The 12,972-nt window shown below is 46.0% G+C and overlaps 1 protein-coding gene across 1 annotated transcript; it reads left to right on the forward strand.

Annotated features, from left to right (window-relative positions):
• Nucleotides 1-598: 598 nt before the first annotated feature.
• On the forward strand, nt 599-10,555 carry MAPRE1 (microtubule associated protein RP/EB family member 1). The gene is made up of 7 exons (XM_021527394.2): nt 599-700; nt 1,322-1,445; nt 4,081-4,226; nt 5,438-5,642; nt 5,989-6,098; nt 6,782-6,934; nt 7,309-10,555. Exons 2-7 carry the CDS (start codon nt 1,325-1,327, stop codon nt 7,363-7,365), a joined length of 792 nt encoding a protein of 263 aa, XP_021383069.1. The 5' UTR covers nt 599-700; nt 1,322-1,324; the 3' UTR covers nt 7,366-10,555.
• The last annotated feature ends 2,417 nt before the right edge of the window (nt 10,556-12,972 follow it).

Genomic DNA, 12,972 nt, shown 5'->3' on the forward strand with positions numbered 1-12,972 from the left:
GTCCGGTTGTGCCAGGGTTCAGGGCCAGGCCGTGTCAGGGGTTTGGGGCCGGGCTGTGCCGGGGTTGGGGCCGGGCTGTGCCGGGGTTCGGGGCCGGGGTTGGGGCCGGGCTGTGCCGGGGTTCGGGGCCGGGTTGTGCCGGGTTCGGGGCCGGGGTTGGGGCCGGGCTGTGCCGGGTTCGGGGCCGGGGTTGGGGCCGGGCTGTGCCGGGGTTCGGGGCCGGGGTTGGGGCCGGGCTGTGCCGGGGTTCGGGGCCGGGGTTGGGGCCGGGCTGTGCCGGGTTCGGGGCCGGGGTTGGGGCCGGGCTGTGCCGGGGTTCGGGGCCGGGGTTGGGGCCGGGCTGTGCCGGGGTTGGGGCCGGGCTGTGCCGGGTTCGGGGTCCGCCCGCGGCCCCCTCGCACCCTCGTGCCCGAGCCTGGCGCGGCCCCTCGGGCACGCGGGACCCGCGGTGTGGGCGGGGCCGGCGGCTCAGCCAATGGCGGGCGAGCCCTCGGGCGGAGTGGGCGTGGCGTCTCCATAGCGACGCAGCGCTCGCCCCGCCCCCTGACAACGGCTGCCCTCCCCGTGCCGGCGCGCGGCGCTCCCCGCGCGGGCCGTGACGTGCGCGTGACGCAGGCGCGCAGCGAGCGCGTGACGCGGTCCCGGTCGGCGCGGGCGGGGCCGGTTTGAACGCGGGGCCGACGGGGCGAGCGCGGCGCAGGTACCGGGCCGGGGCCGCGCCGGGGCCGCCGGCCGGCGGCGGGGAGGGCCCCGGGCTCGGGGAGCGGCCCGGCGGGGCGCCGCCGCCGTGGGGGCACTGGCGTGTGAGGCCTGCAGGGCCGGGCCGCGCCCCTCGGCGGGCGGAGGTGCGGCGGGGACCGGGGGTGGCGGGAGCGGCGGGGAGGTACCGGCCGGTGAGGAGCAGGAGCGGGGAGAGCGCGGGCCGTGCCCCGCTCGCAGCGCGGGCGGCCCTGCCCGGCGGCAGCTGCACCGGCGGCTCCGCTTTGTGCCGGCGGGGCTGGGCGGGGGCCGGGCGCTCGGTATTGATCCCCGGGGAGATACCGGGAGGGCTTCAGCCGGGGGCGCGGGGCAGAGCGGTGAGTGACTTGCCGCAGCCGGGATTCCTCTCGGCGGTTCCCACGTGAGCGCCTCGGTGCTGGTTTTCGGTGGGAATTCCCGCAGCCGAGCCCTTTGCAGGGTGGTGCGGGAGGGTCCTCCCAGCTGCCGGCAGCCCGCGGCTGCGTCGCGATTCCTTCGCCGATGGCTCGGGAAGGCTCGAAAGGAAGCGGCTCCACCGCAGCCCAGCGTCGGTGTCGCTCAAACCTCTGGTTCTGTGTTTCAGAAAATGGCAGTGAATGTGTATTCTACTTCAGTGACCAGCGATAACTTGAGCCGACATGACATGCTGGCGTGGATCAATGAGTCTCTGCAGCTGACGCTGACCAAGATTGAACAGCTGTGCTCAGGTACGGGGGTTCTCCCCGAGGGCAGTTCCACGTGGGATGCGCACCCTGGTTCTGTAGAGGTGCAGCTGCACCCTCTGTGCTGCCCTGCTGCAGCTGTGCTCCTGGCTGAGTTCCTGGTGTGAACAGATTCGTGGTCAGTGTTACGATCCATTTATGGTTGGAGTGTTATTGAAGTGGTTGTTAATAATGTCAGTGTAATGAAAAGGCACGTTCTCATGACTTAGTACAGCATAGATGCTATAAGGAATGGATGTTAATGTGAAAAAAAGACTCTGAGGAAGAGGGTGTTTTCCCATGAGCAATTAAGCATTTAGTCTTTATGGGTAGAGTAAGTCTTACAAGTGTAACTGGCAAAAACAATTGTGATTTGTTCTGGAAGAGTACTGGAGTGTGAGGAAGACAGAGCAGCGACACGTGGGGTCATGTGCAGGACTTTAAAACTCCTCTTGGTCCTAGACCACATCTAGTCTGTGTCAGCCCAGCTTACCTTGCTTGAACCAACTTCAGCACAGCTGAACCTCTTATACAGTAGTAGGCAGGAAAGGGGAAGTGTCTGTGGTACAGAAATGGAGTCAAGTGTCATCGTAGGGAGGAGTGTGTGGGAGGAGGAGGCTTGTAAGAACAAATAAAAGATAATAGTCTGCAATAAGAGTTGATAAAAACCCAAGGCTAAGAATGCAGCCTGGGTACAAGATAATTTGGAAAATACAACAGGCAGTCGGTGAAAAGTGGAAGTTTGGCTCACACAGTGACTTTAAGATAAGGTGTTGCTCATGGAAGGAGAGATGTGGAAATTGGCGGTGAAATACAAGGAGGGATTAATTAAAAGTGAGTTTTTGGACTGTCAATACAAGCTGTGGCTGAGTCCATGGAAGAAACAATCCCAAAGATTACAGAGAAGCAAGGGACTCACAACAGGCATTTGACAGGTATTTGTAGTGGCTTTTGTCTAGTGAGATGATGGACAAGAAGTGCAAGGGTGAGGGAGCTAAAGGTCTAAGATCACAGGAGGAAATGAAGTGATAAGCACTGTCTGCTTTCTGATTGGCACGTTAAACTCTGTGGTGTGCAGGGTTGATTTGCATGGGATTGGTGTGAGCCTTGAATGCTGTGAGAGCTCTGTGCTGAAGTAAGGATAATTATTACTGGCTCTGCAGAATTCCAGCTCACCTGTTTTTGGGAAAAGACTGAGAGCTGTTGATGTGGTATGTCCTGAGTAATGTCCCTTTTCTGCATCTGCAATAATGCTTCGTGCCTTGGCAGGGATTAAGTGGCTTTTGCTGTCATAGTCCTGTGGAAGCTGGAGTTCCCAAGCTTGTTTTGCTGTCTTTGGCAAGGACAGCAGAGACAGCAGCAGTTTGAGGTTGCATAAATTGCACAAAACCTGCCCTTTGACTTACGCTGCCATCCCTCTGTTTTTGTCATGCTTATCTCTCCGACTGCCAATAGTGAGCAAACCCCTGGCTTTTGGCAAGTCCTCTTGTTTGAGTTGGGATTGGAGCTCTGCAGCAAGTGAACTGAGAGACAGTGGAGAGCAAACAGCAAGAGCTGGTTTGTTGTTTTTATTTTTAATTTGCACCAGTGGATGACATCAGTGTCGTGGCTTTCTGGAAGCAGGTGAAAGTGGGAGCGCCTGCAGAGTATCTTGATAACACAGTGAGCACTTATAGGATGTGGTTGAGATGAGCAGAGTAGTTGAGGGCAATGCCCTTCTATATTCCTTCTTGGCCTTCAGATAGCTCCCAACAGCTTGTTGTGTAGCTGTTGGATAATTTAGGTTAGGGTTCCCATTGCTGCTTCATTCATTAGTGTTGGTGTGAGAATAATGCTCTGAATGTTGTGCTTGTGCTTTTAATGGTTCTGTATCATCACTGCAGAGTGAGGATCTAGTTTAAAACCACTTTTTATTTTTAATGTGTATATTCTACAAATATGGAGGTGGTTGTCCACTCTTTGTGGCTAGGCTGAATCACTCTTTCCCTCTTACTTCAGCAAGTGCTGAATTGGAGGATATGAAGGATTTAATTTAATAGGAAGAAACACTTATTTTGGTTATTTGATCAAGGCCTGCTTTAAATATAATTATGCTTAATTAGCCTCTTATCTTGGAGAGCACTTTGAACTATGTATAGTTCTGTTTGTAGGAGGTAAATGTATAGGTTGTTTGTAGGAGGTAAATGTATTACAATTTCAATAATGGTTAAATACAATTTTTAGAAGAATGATTTTTCTGATTTAGTTCTATTAGTATTGGTAAGAGAAGATTACATGCCTGTTAGACACTTGTAATGTCTCAGACCTGTGCTTATATCTGTGAAGAAAGGAAAGTCAAGTTATTCTTTAGATTTTTTTTCCCCCCTTGGAATTATGGAGTCAGGTTTGCTCTTATTCATAAGAGTTCAAGTCATGAGCCCAAAAGTTTGGTTCTCCAGCTCCTTTAAGCTTATTTGTGGCCATGCTGCTCCGAAAAGGAGATTGAAGGTTCCTGTTTCCTTGCCTTTGTTGCCTTTAAAGGGCTTGTGTGACTGAGGAGTGAGTCAGGTCAGTTTGCTGACCTGACTGGAAAACTCATGAAGGTTAGTGAGCTGAGGTGACTTAATTCATCCCAGCATTTGTGTTCTTTTCCTTTTGGCAGGTGCTGCATACTGTCAGTTCATGGACATGCTCTTCCCAGGTTCTGTAGCACTCAAGAAAGTGAAGTTTCAAGCAAAATTGGAACATGAGTACATTCAAAACTTCAAAGTTCTACAAGCAGGTTTTAAACGAATGGGTGTTGACAAAGTAAGCTGGGCTTTAACTGATTCTCTGCTTTCAGTGTTAGTGTAGATGGGATGAACTTCATGATTTAAAACTGAATAAATCTGGGTTTGATTTTGGTTTGTAAATCTCAAAACCTTTTGTTTTGGTTTGTCTTGGCGTCCTCACATAAGTTAGGACACATTTAACTTTATTCCAGCCAAAGTCAGGTTTCCAGTTCTTAATGATGAGATGAATGTTACCCTTTTAATTCTGGGAAACAAAATAATACTGAAATTTCTATGAGATATGGTTTGCTTGAGCTTCCTCTTTGGATCATCTTTGTAGGAAGCATGCTTCCATAACCTACTGCTGTGATAGTCCTAAGGATTCCATATTTCTCTTTACAAGTGTATAGAATTATATAATCTAAGACCATCAAATCCGGTTGTTCCCCCAGTATTGCCGGGCCCACCACTAAACCATGTCCCCAGGGGCCACATCTACATGGCTTTTAAATGCCTCCAGATATTAAAATACGTGATTTTTAGTAGTGAGAATGAAATAGTGAAAAGACTTATTCAGGTGGAATGACAGTTCTGCTGATGGAAGGGGGATTTATTCAGGTAATAGTTATAGACAGTGTGTGTGGTTGGATGCAGAACATGCAGGGTGTAACATTTTTCCTTCTTTAAGATGTCTTATTCCATGGATGGCACCTACAACACAGAGTCCTCTGCTTGGGGACAGTGCAGTCTGTCCACATAACCCATCTGGTTAATCAGCCTGGTTTTCAAAGGCCTTATGAAAAAAAAATTCTCTACAAGCAAAACTTCACTATTTTCTGCATTTTTTAATAGTCTTTAGTTGTACAGCTCATCCCAGAGAAGCTGGAGTCTGCTATTACAGTGGTGTTTAGTTCTTATAGCAGTTCTGTACTTGGTCAGTTCAGATGCATCAGACCCAGCTTCATGTGGATAGGAAGTTTTGTCTGTAAACTTGGTCTAGCAGAAACTTTGCAGCAGAATTATTTAAAATTATTTGGACTGTAAAAGGCAAAGCATGGTTGGTTCTTCAGTCCAATAATTACAGAAATCCTGTTATTTGACATAGTTGTGGTCAAGGGGGATTTTCCCTAGACTGGACAATAATTAATTTTGGATATCTTTTGAGTGCATTAACTTTAAATCTTTATATAAAATCCCAGAGAGGTTCTTTACCTGTAATATGATTGTGACTATTTTTTTTTTCTTCAGATAATTCCTGTGGACAAACTAGTGAAAGGAAAATTTCAGGACAACTTTGAATTTGTTCAGTGGTTCAAAAAATTTTTTGATGCAAACTATGACGGGAAGGAGTATGATCCTGTTGCTGCTCGACAAGGCCAAGACACAATAGCACCAAACCTTGTTGCTCCAGTTGTGAACAAAACCAGGAAATCTCTTGGTACTGGCAGTGCAGGTAGAGAAAATAGTTGAAAGATGATCTAGATCATGAAAAACTCTGGTAAATGAAGGCTGGGTTGCGATTTAAAATAAGCGTATGGGATTTTGCATCTTATTTCAGAGATGCCAGGCTCAAAGACTGAGGCTGCTGTAGTACCCAGGTGTCTGGAAGCTACAGAAAGAACAGTCCTCTACAAGAGAGAGAATGGCAAGGAATGGTGCCATGTGTGCCAAAAAAAAAGGACATGTTACATGGAGTTAGGGAACATATTCAAACTCTTTCATGCCTAAGCATGTTTGGAGGGGGGATAGTACCTTTGTGGGAGGGAGAATTTGAATTAATTGATGAATTGATCTTGCAGCCCCACAGAGGCCCATTGTTGCACAGAGGACCCCAGCAGGTCCCAAAGCTGGGCCTGGGATGGGCAAAAAGAGTGGAGGAGATGATGAATCGGCAGGATTGATCGAGCAGGTGTGTAAGGACAACCCTGTGACTGACCTCTGCTTGATAGAGTTATGTGCAAGTTTGTTTGTCCAATACCACGGAATGTCTGGGTCAGGCAGATGGAAGAAAATGATCTGAAACAGCTCATTTAAAATCACCTAATTGGAGCCCTTTGTTATAATGGTCTTGCTCTCCTGATGGTAGCAAAACCTTTCCTGTAGCACGTGTGTGCCCAGACATTTCACCCCAGTGTGGGCTGTGTCACACATAGCAGGGTTTGTAAGTATTCCCACAGCTGTGTTGCAGCTCTCCCAGCATTCCAACGGAGCTATGAGCAGCTGCTCCTTCGCTGAAATCCGCAGTGCAACACAACTGAACCTGCTGTCAGCAGGAGAGTTGTTGTAAAAGAATGTGCAAGCAGAGAGAGCTGCAGGCAGTCAGTGCTTTACCTATTTCATGGAATCAGCCTTTAGTCTTTCCAAGTGGATTTGTGTGTGTTTGACTGGGTGTTTGTTGTGGTAGTGGTACTAAAATTTGAGAAATTGCCCTTTTCTTCCTCTCACAGTCCCCCCTCCCCCATATCTTGGTTACTGCTGAAGTGCTTTGCATATCAACACCCTTCTGAGAACTTTTGGGACACCCCTTTTGCATAGATCCTACTGAATTCTATCTCTGGTGGATGTTTGATTATTATTGATGCCCTTTGGCAGATCAACGTATTGAAAATTACTGTTGAAGATCTGGAGAAGGAGAGAGACTTCTACTTTGGAAAATTGAGGAACATTGAATTGATCTGCCAGGAGAATGAAGGGGAGAATGATCCAGTGTTGCAGAGGATTGTGGAAATTCTTTATGCCACAGATGTAAGTAATCTGTTATAGACTGGGTTGCACAGTTCTTCCTGCCCTTGTAATTGGAAGCTGGTTTGCTTTCCAGGCCTCCCTCTAGTTCTACATTTTTTTTTCCCTGTGAGGTTTATGGCCTAGCTTTTTCCTGTAATAAAGCATCAGATAACTTAATTATAGTCAGACAGCAAACAAGGTAGACCTTTCATGAGTACTTTATAACAAGTAGATCAAAGATGAGGAAAATACTTCTGGTAGTACATACTGACACTGTAAACAGTGACTTAAGGGTGTTTTACCTGAAGTAAGAAAACAAAAAAGGACCTACATAGTAACCAGGAGGTGGTTTGACATCAGATTTTCATTAAAGCACTTGTTTTCTTCCCCTTCAGGAAGGCTTTGTGATACCTGACGAAGGAGCACCACAGGAGGAACAAGAAGAGTATTAACAGACCACATACTGTACCAGCAGAGCAGCAACATCAGAATTCTTTGCCCCAGATCATGTGCTTAACTGTAAAATACTCCACTTTATTCTTAGAGGACTCACTGGTTTCTTTTCATAAGCAAAAAGTACCTCTTCTTAAAGTGCACTTTGCGGAAGTTTCACTTTTACAGTGGGTTTGAGTTAGGAGCTCTTTCTCACGCTGTAGCAGAGCAGTATTCACATCGAGGTGGTATATTTAGGGAGCAAGAGGCTGAATATTTGGAACTTGTTGCAGAATGGTTTGCTGGTAAAACACTGGTTTGTGGGAAGACTCTTTTGTATCTAAGGCGGCGTGCAGTAGAGAAATTAAAGACTGACTTACAGAAAGATTGAGTTAATGTGAAATTGCAGAACAGAAATTATAATAAATGCCTTAAGAGTATTTAAAATATGCTTCCATATGCCAAATTGAAGTAATGTGATGGGAGATTTTATGTGCTTCATATTGGGGTAGACGTTTGTTTAACTCCATTCACTGCTGTCCGAGAGGCCTTGTGTGGCAGTCTCACTGTGTCAGCAAGTGCTCAAAAGGGGCTATTAAAACAAAACTCCATTCCTATGTAAAGCTGCTTACTAAGTGATTAGTTCTCGATGAAATGGGCCTTAACGTTGCCTGTCACAAGATTAGAGGGAGTATGAACAGCTGAGACACATAAATTACCTTGAAGAGTGCTGAAGCCTTTTTCTGTGGCATTGTGGCTTTGCCAAAACGTACTGTGTTTTCTGTAAGAAAAGCAAAACAAAGGACACACAGTCTTACTGCCTAAAATGTCCTTCAGAAGTGATTTTTCTTCCTGGCTCTTGTTTTTATTTGTTCTGTTAGTTTTCATTTCTGTTGGAATCCCTTCTGTTCTCTCACTTTTCCCATCCCAAGGAATGCTGAACACACCCAATAGTTGTAACAGGACTTGCACTGTGCAACTGGCTTTGAGTGAAAGTGAACTGAGCACATGAGGATGATATTTTTCTGTCTGCTTTCTTTTTTTTTTTTTCCTTTGAACCAGGGCATATTAGTAATAACACTTGCCAGTTCAGGAGTCTTCTGGGGTAAAAACTAAAAGATGCTGGCTAACAGAGCTAATGTTATTGTTATTGCAGAAAATACAGTACTGAGACTAACTTAAATATTAATATTTAAAATACTTTCCTTACCTGTCCTTTTTGCTATCATGCCCCTCATTACTGTTGTGTTTGGCAAGATCCTGCAAGACTTCTGACCCCCCTTCACTACTGAGATTGATCAGTCCTGTTGTGCTTGTATTCATTTGTTTCTGGTGGTAGCTTGTCCTAAAATGTGTGTAGGAGAGCATTTTATGGTAATTGTGTAGTGCATGAATCTTTGTGAAGTTCAGAGAAAAACCCAAATTCAGTGAATGCCAAAAATGCAAGTATCTAGCCATTGTTTAAAATTGCAGTGGTGCTATTTCTCTTGTGGCCTTTTAGACTTCTGTTGCCCTAAAACTCCATTTTACTGAGAAACCATATTTGACTTGGATTTTTCTTGACAGGGTTTTTCTATTTTAAGCAGTTTCTAAATAAAGTTCTGTATTTCAAGAGTGTCATGTCTGCTGGAGTCTCATGCTTTCAGATATGATTAGGCAGAGCTGAAGCCTGTGATAGTTTCATGATGAAGCTTGCAGGACCTGGAATTTCAGCTTCCATTCCCCAGCCTCAGGCATTGCTAACCTCAGTAGCAGTAGTCTTGGAACTTTGTTTGGAGTATGCTGGCACAAATGGTTGTTTTGGTTTTTTTTTGTTTTTTTTTTTTTTTTTTTTCTTTGTGTTTTCCCTCCCACAAGTTGATGGGATGTGAATGTGGTGTTGACTTCCTCCTCTTGGTGTGGGAATAGGGATGTGTTACAGGAATGCTGTCACATGATTTTACATGTGTTTAACGTGTTTGGAAACTGCTAGAACACTGGTTACAAGTTACAGACAAACGAGATGTTAATTGTTTCTGTCACCAGGCTCTGTGAGCAGACTGACTGTAAACTGAGTTGATTTGTTTGACTTGAATTGTATTTCTTAGATGAGCTTAAATGCTTCTGTCACAGCTGTGTGCACAGACCAGCATCTGCAGAGAAGTGCTCATGGGATGTATCTGATCTTGGAATGGAAAGTGATCCCTGCAGGGCTGTTCCTGTGCTGGGGAGCACTTTCCCTGCCCCTCAGGGCTCTGTAGGTGCCTTACTGAGAACAGGCACTGCTGGCACTGCCTGCTGCTGTGGCACAGCTGGGGCTGGACACAGACCCAGGGTTTGATGCACATAAAATCTTCTTTCCCATTACTTCCTTGCTTTGAAGTCGGAAGCATATTTTTTTCGACTCTAAATATTCCATTATTCCAGCAACTCAAAGCAAAAAGGTGGCAGCAGAATGTGGCTGAAGGTGAAGATGACTTTTGGGAGGTCAGAAGTTGTGCACTGGGACCTGGTTGCTTCAAGTCTCTTTTTCCAAAAGGATTTGCATGTGTGGAACTGGGAAGCAACAGGTCATTAGATGTGTTGATTTTGGTCAAAGCAAGTAAATGGCCTTTCCTGCTAAGAGAAGGCTGAGTCAGAATTGCTGCTGATGTGCCTTGGGAGGCCAATGGATGTGTGGGCATACTGAAGGTGCATTATAAAGCTGAATTGCAGTGGCAGTCTGGTCAGCCACACACTGCTCAGATTTCCAGTTGCTTACATCACTTCTTTGATACCAAGATGAGTCATAAATAGAATGGGGACAAACTCATGTAGCCAAGTTATGGCTCCATTATAACATCTTGGCATAATCTGGTTTTTAATGTCCTTTTTGGGAAGCAAATTACAGTAGGCTCAACTCAAACCCATAGACTTAACATAGCTACTCTGTTACCCTGGTACAGTATATGCTGTTAAATGCTCACCTGCTGGAATGATTCTGATAGCATCCAACCTTTCCTAGTATCTTAGTTCTATCAGTTCTTTGAAAAACAAACAGAATGGAAGAAGCAAAAGCTCATGTCTCCTTTCTGTACCAACATGTCTTACTTGCAGGTGGACTCGTGGATGTTTTTTTTAACTTTTATTATTCATTTTTTAAAAAATTCCTGGTTTGCAATGACAATTCTTACTGTAACTGGTAAAAAGCCTTCAAATAAAGGCCAGAAATTTTCTTGTTGTCATATCATATCACAGTTTAATGTGGCTGCTTGAGCACTCGGTCATCTCGTAGGCTGTCTGGTTGAATGTCCTTTCACAGGAACAGGCTCAGGGGTGGGAGCTGAGGGCATCCTGTCAAGGATAAGGCTGGAATCTGCTGCTCACAAGGGAAAAGTATTTTTTGCAAGATGGAGTGTAAACTTGAAGGGCTGTACCGTGGATTTCTGATGGTACACACCCTGTGCCTCTAATCCTGTACTAGTACAAGAAAAAGGGGATAATAATGTGGGCTGTTATTGCAGGGTGCTGGTAGAGGGGGGGAATTTGTCAGGACAGCTGAGGAATTACTGATCTTGTAATGTGGAGGAAGTGAGGTGAGATGGAGCCATTGCCAATTCATAATAACCACTTCTGGTTGGTGGCAGTGTGAAAAGGCAGCGGGTGTGGAGGGAGTGCAGCACTGCTCTGGTGATGCTCTGAATGCAGGCAGCAAACCCAAAGCACCATCAGCAGGAAGGAAACCTGAGTGGCCTCATGAGTGAGATCTCTTGGGGTGAGAGGTGTCTGGGCCTCTTGGTTCTTCACAGAAATTCCATTTGGAGAGTTAATGGGCCTGGAGTGAGTGGAAGGAGGGATGTTAAACATGCGTGACCAGAGAACGTGGTGGGTGTGTATGGGAGGAGAAATTTGGGAAGGCTGCAGAAGAGGATAAATGCATAGGGACAAAATGGTGCCACGGAGTGGCACAGGGAAAACTGCAAACAGGAAAACTGGTGTGGGAAAGCAGCCCTAGGGAAAGGAAGGAACAGTGCACTGTTGTGTGGCTAGAGAGGAGGGATGGGTGCACTGGGCAGGAGGGAGTAGTCCTGTGCTGCAGGAAGGGAGCTGGGTTTGAGACAGGCAAAGTCCAGCCAAAGAAAGGCAAAACAAATGGGATTTCTTTTGAGTAACACCTGTTAAGCTGAAGAGTCAGGCTCTCTGAAAGAAAATGGTATATTTGAGGCCGTGCAGATGTAAACTCAATGAGACAATCTTTATCTTCCATTTAATCTTTTCCTTTTAATAGAGAAGGAACAAAGTTAAACTAAACCAAAACTTTTAAGATCAAAAAGGAAGTTTTCAGAAGGCAACCCTAGCTTTGAGGAGGCAAAGGCTGCTCTCTGTAAAAATGATTCTTCTCTTTTTCAACACAGCTGGCTGGCTTTGTGAACTCCGGCCTGTAAATAATATATCTTTAACTTTGATATGTATTATTATAGGTACAAATATTTATTTAAACTGTATAAATATTGAAACAGGATGACAACATACAATAATATTAAATATTATATATAGCTATGTTATATACATTTCTATTATTTATATATAAATATATATATGTATTTATATATAAAAATTCTTTTGTCTGACCTCTCAGAGCTGTAGGACACAGGAACTGGTGTAATTTTTGTTTTCAAGTCCAACAGATGTTTTGCAGACATTTTCCTCTTAAAAATATTTCATAAAATGGTTGCCTGTCAATCTTCTCTGACTCTGATTTGTCCCCAGGGTATGCATAAGGATGAATGGACATTCAGGAGGCATTAAATCTCAGTGGACAGCATGGATATAAATCTTAACATGTCCAAAGCTCTGCAGGTTGATATTTATGGAGTGATGAGCAGATGAGGTTAAAATGAGGGATGGTGGAGGTGGGTCCGTTTCCAAGACCCCAGTACAAACCTGTGTTTAATCTCAGTTTTTCTCTCAAGGAAGGGCGTTCTGGGAGAGGGGAGGAAATGGCAGGAGAGGTTTGGCAGCCTCTCCCCCAGCCACCTTGGAGCCTCTCCCTGTGAGCTGTGGGTGCACAGGGAGGTGGGAACAGATGGAATGTGCTGCTGCAAGGGTGAGTGGCACCCCAGCAAGTGACAGCCTCTGACAGGGTGCTGCAGCGTGGGACACGAAGAGCTGCTGCTAACTGGTTTCCTTTTGTTTCAGGTAAGGCTGATCTGTGTAAAACATCTTCACGCTGGCAGGAGCTGTGAGGGGTTACCTGGGCTGGGAAAACTTGGCAAGCAGAGGCCTTTCCTCAGAGAGAGGGACAGAAAGAGTGACCTTGGAAAAATCACTGAATGGTTTGGCTTGAAAAAGCCCTCCAGGATTATTGAGTCCCATTGTCCCACCGGCACTGCCAAGGCTACTATGTCCCCAAGTGCTGCATCCACAGAGCTTTTAAGTTCCACCACTGACCTGGGACAGCTGTGTCAGTGCCTGACAACCCTGCCAGGGAAGAAATTTCCCCTAATATCCAACCTAAACCTCCCCTGGCACAATTAGAAGCCGTTTTCAGCACATTTACTGTACTGCCGCTGGTTCCCCCATTCTGCAGTGATGAGATTCCCTGTGCTGTCAAACTCCACATAATTCATTCAGCAATCAGACTGTTTTTTAGTCAAGGAAACTCTCAG

This window comes from Lonchura striata, chromosome 17 (assembly GCF_046129695.1).
Source record: "Lonchura striata isolate bLonStr1 chromosome 17, bLonStr1.mat, whole genome shotgun sequence".
In the NCBI taxonomy this organism is placed as follows: domain Eukaryota; kingdom Metazoa; phylum Chordata; class Aves; order Passeriformes; family Estrildidae; genus Lonchura; species Lonchura striata.

What these genes read in the sequence shown, in the direction of transcription:
- MAPRE1 (XM_021527394.2), top strand. Translation starts at nt 1,325, where the DNA reads ATGGCAGTGAATGTGTATTCTACTTCAGTGACCAGCGATAACTTGAGC. An exon ending in TCTTGGTACTGGCAGTGCAG is followed by an intron (nt 5,643 to 5,988) that starts GTAGAGAAAATA and finishes TTGATCTTGCAG; the next exon opens with CCCCACAGAGGCCCATTGTT. An exon ending in AAATTCTTTATGCCACAGAT is followed by an intron (nt 6,935 to 7,308) that starts GTAAGTAATCTG and finishes CTTCCCCTTCAG; the next exon opens with GAAGGCTTTGTGATACCTGA.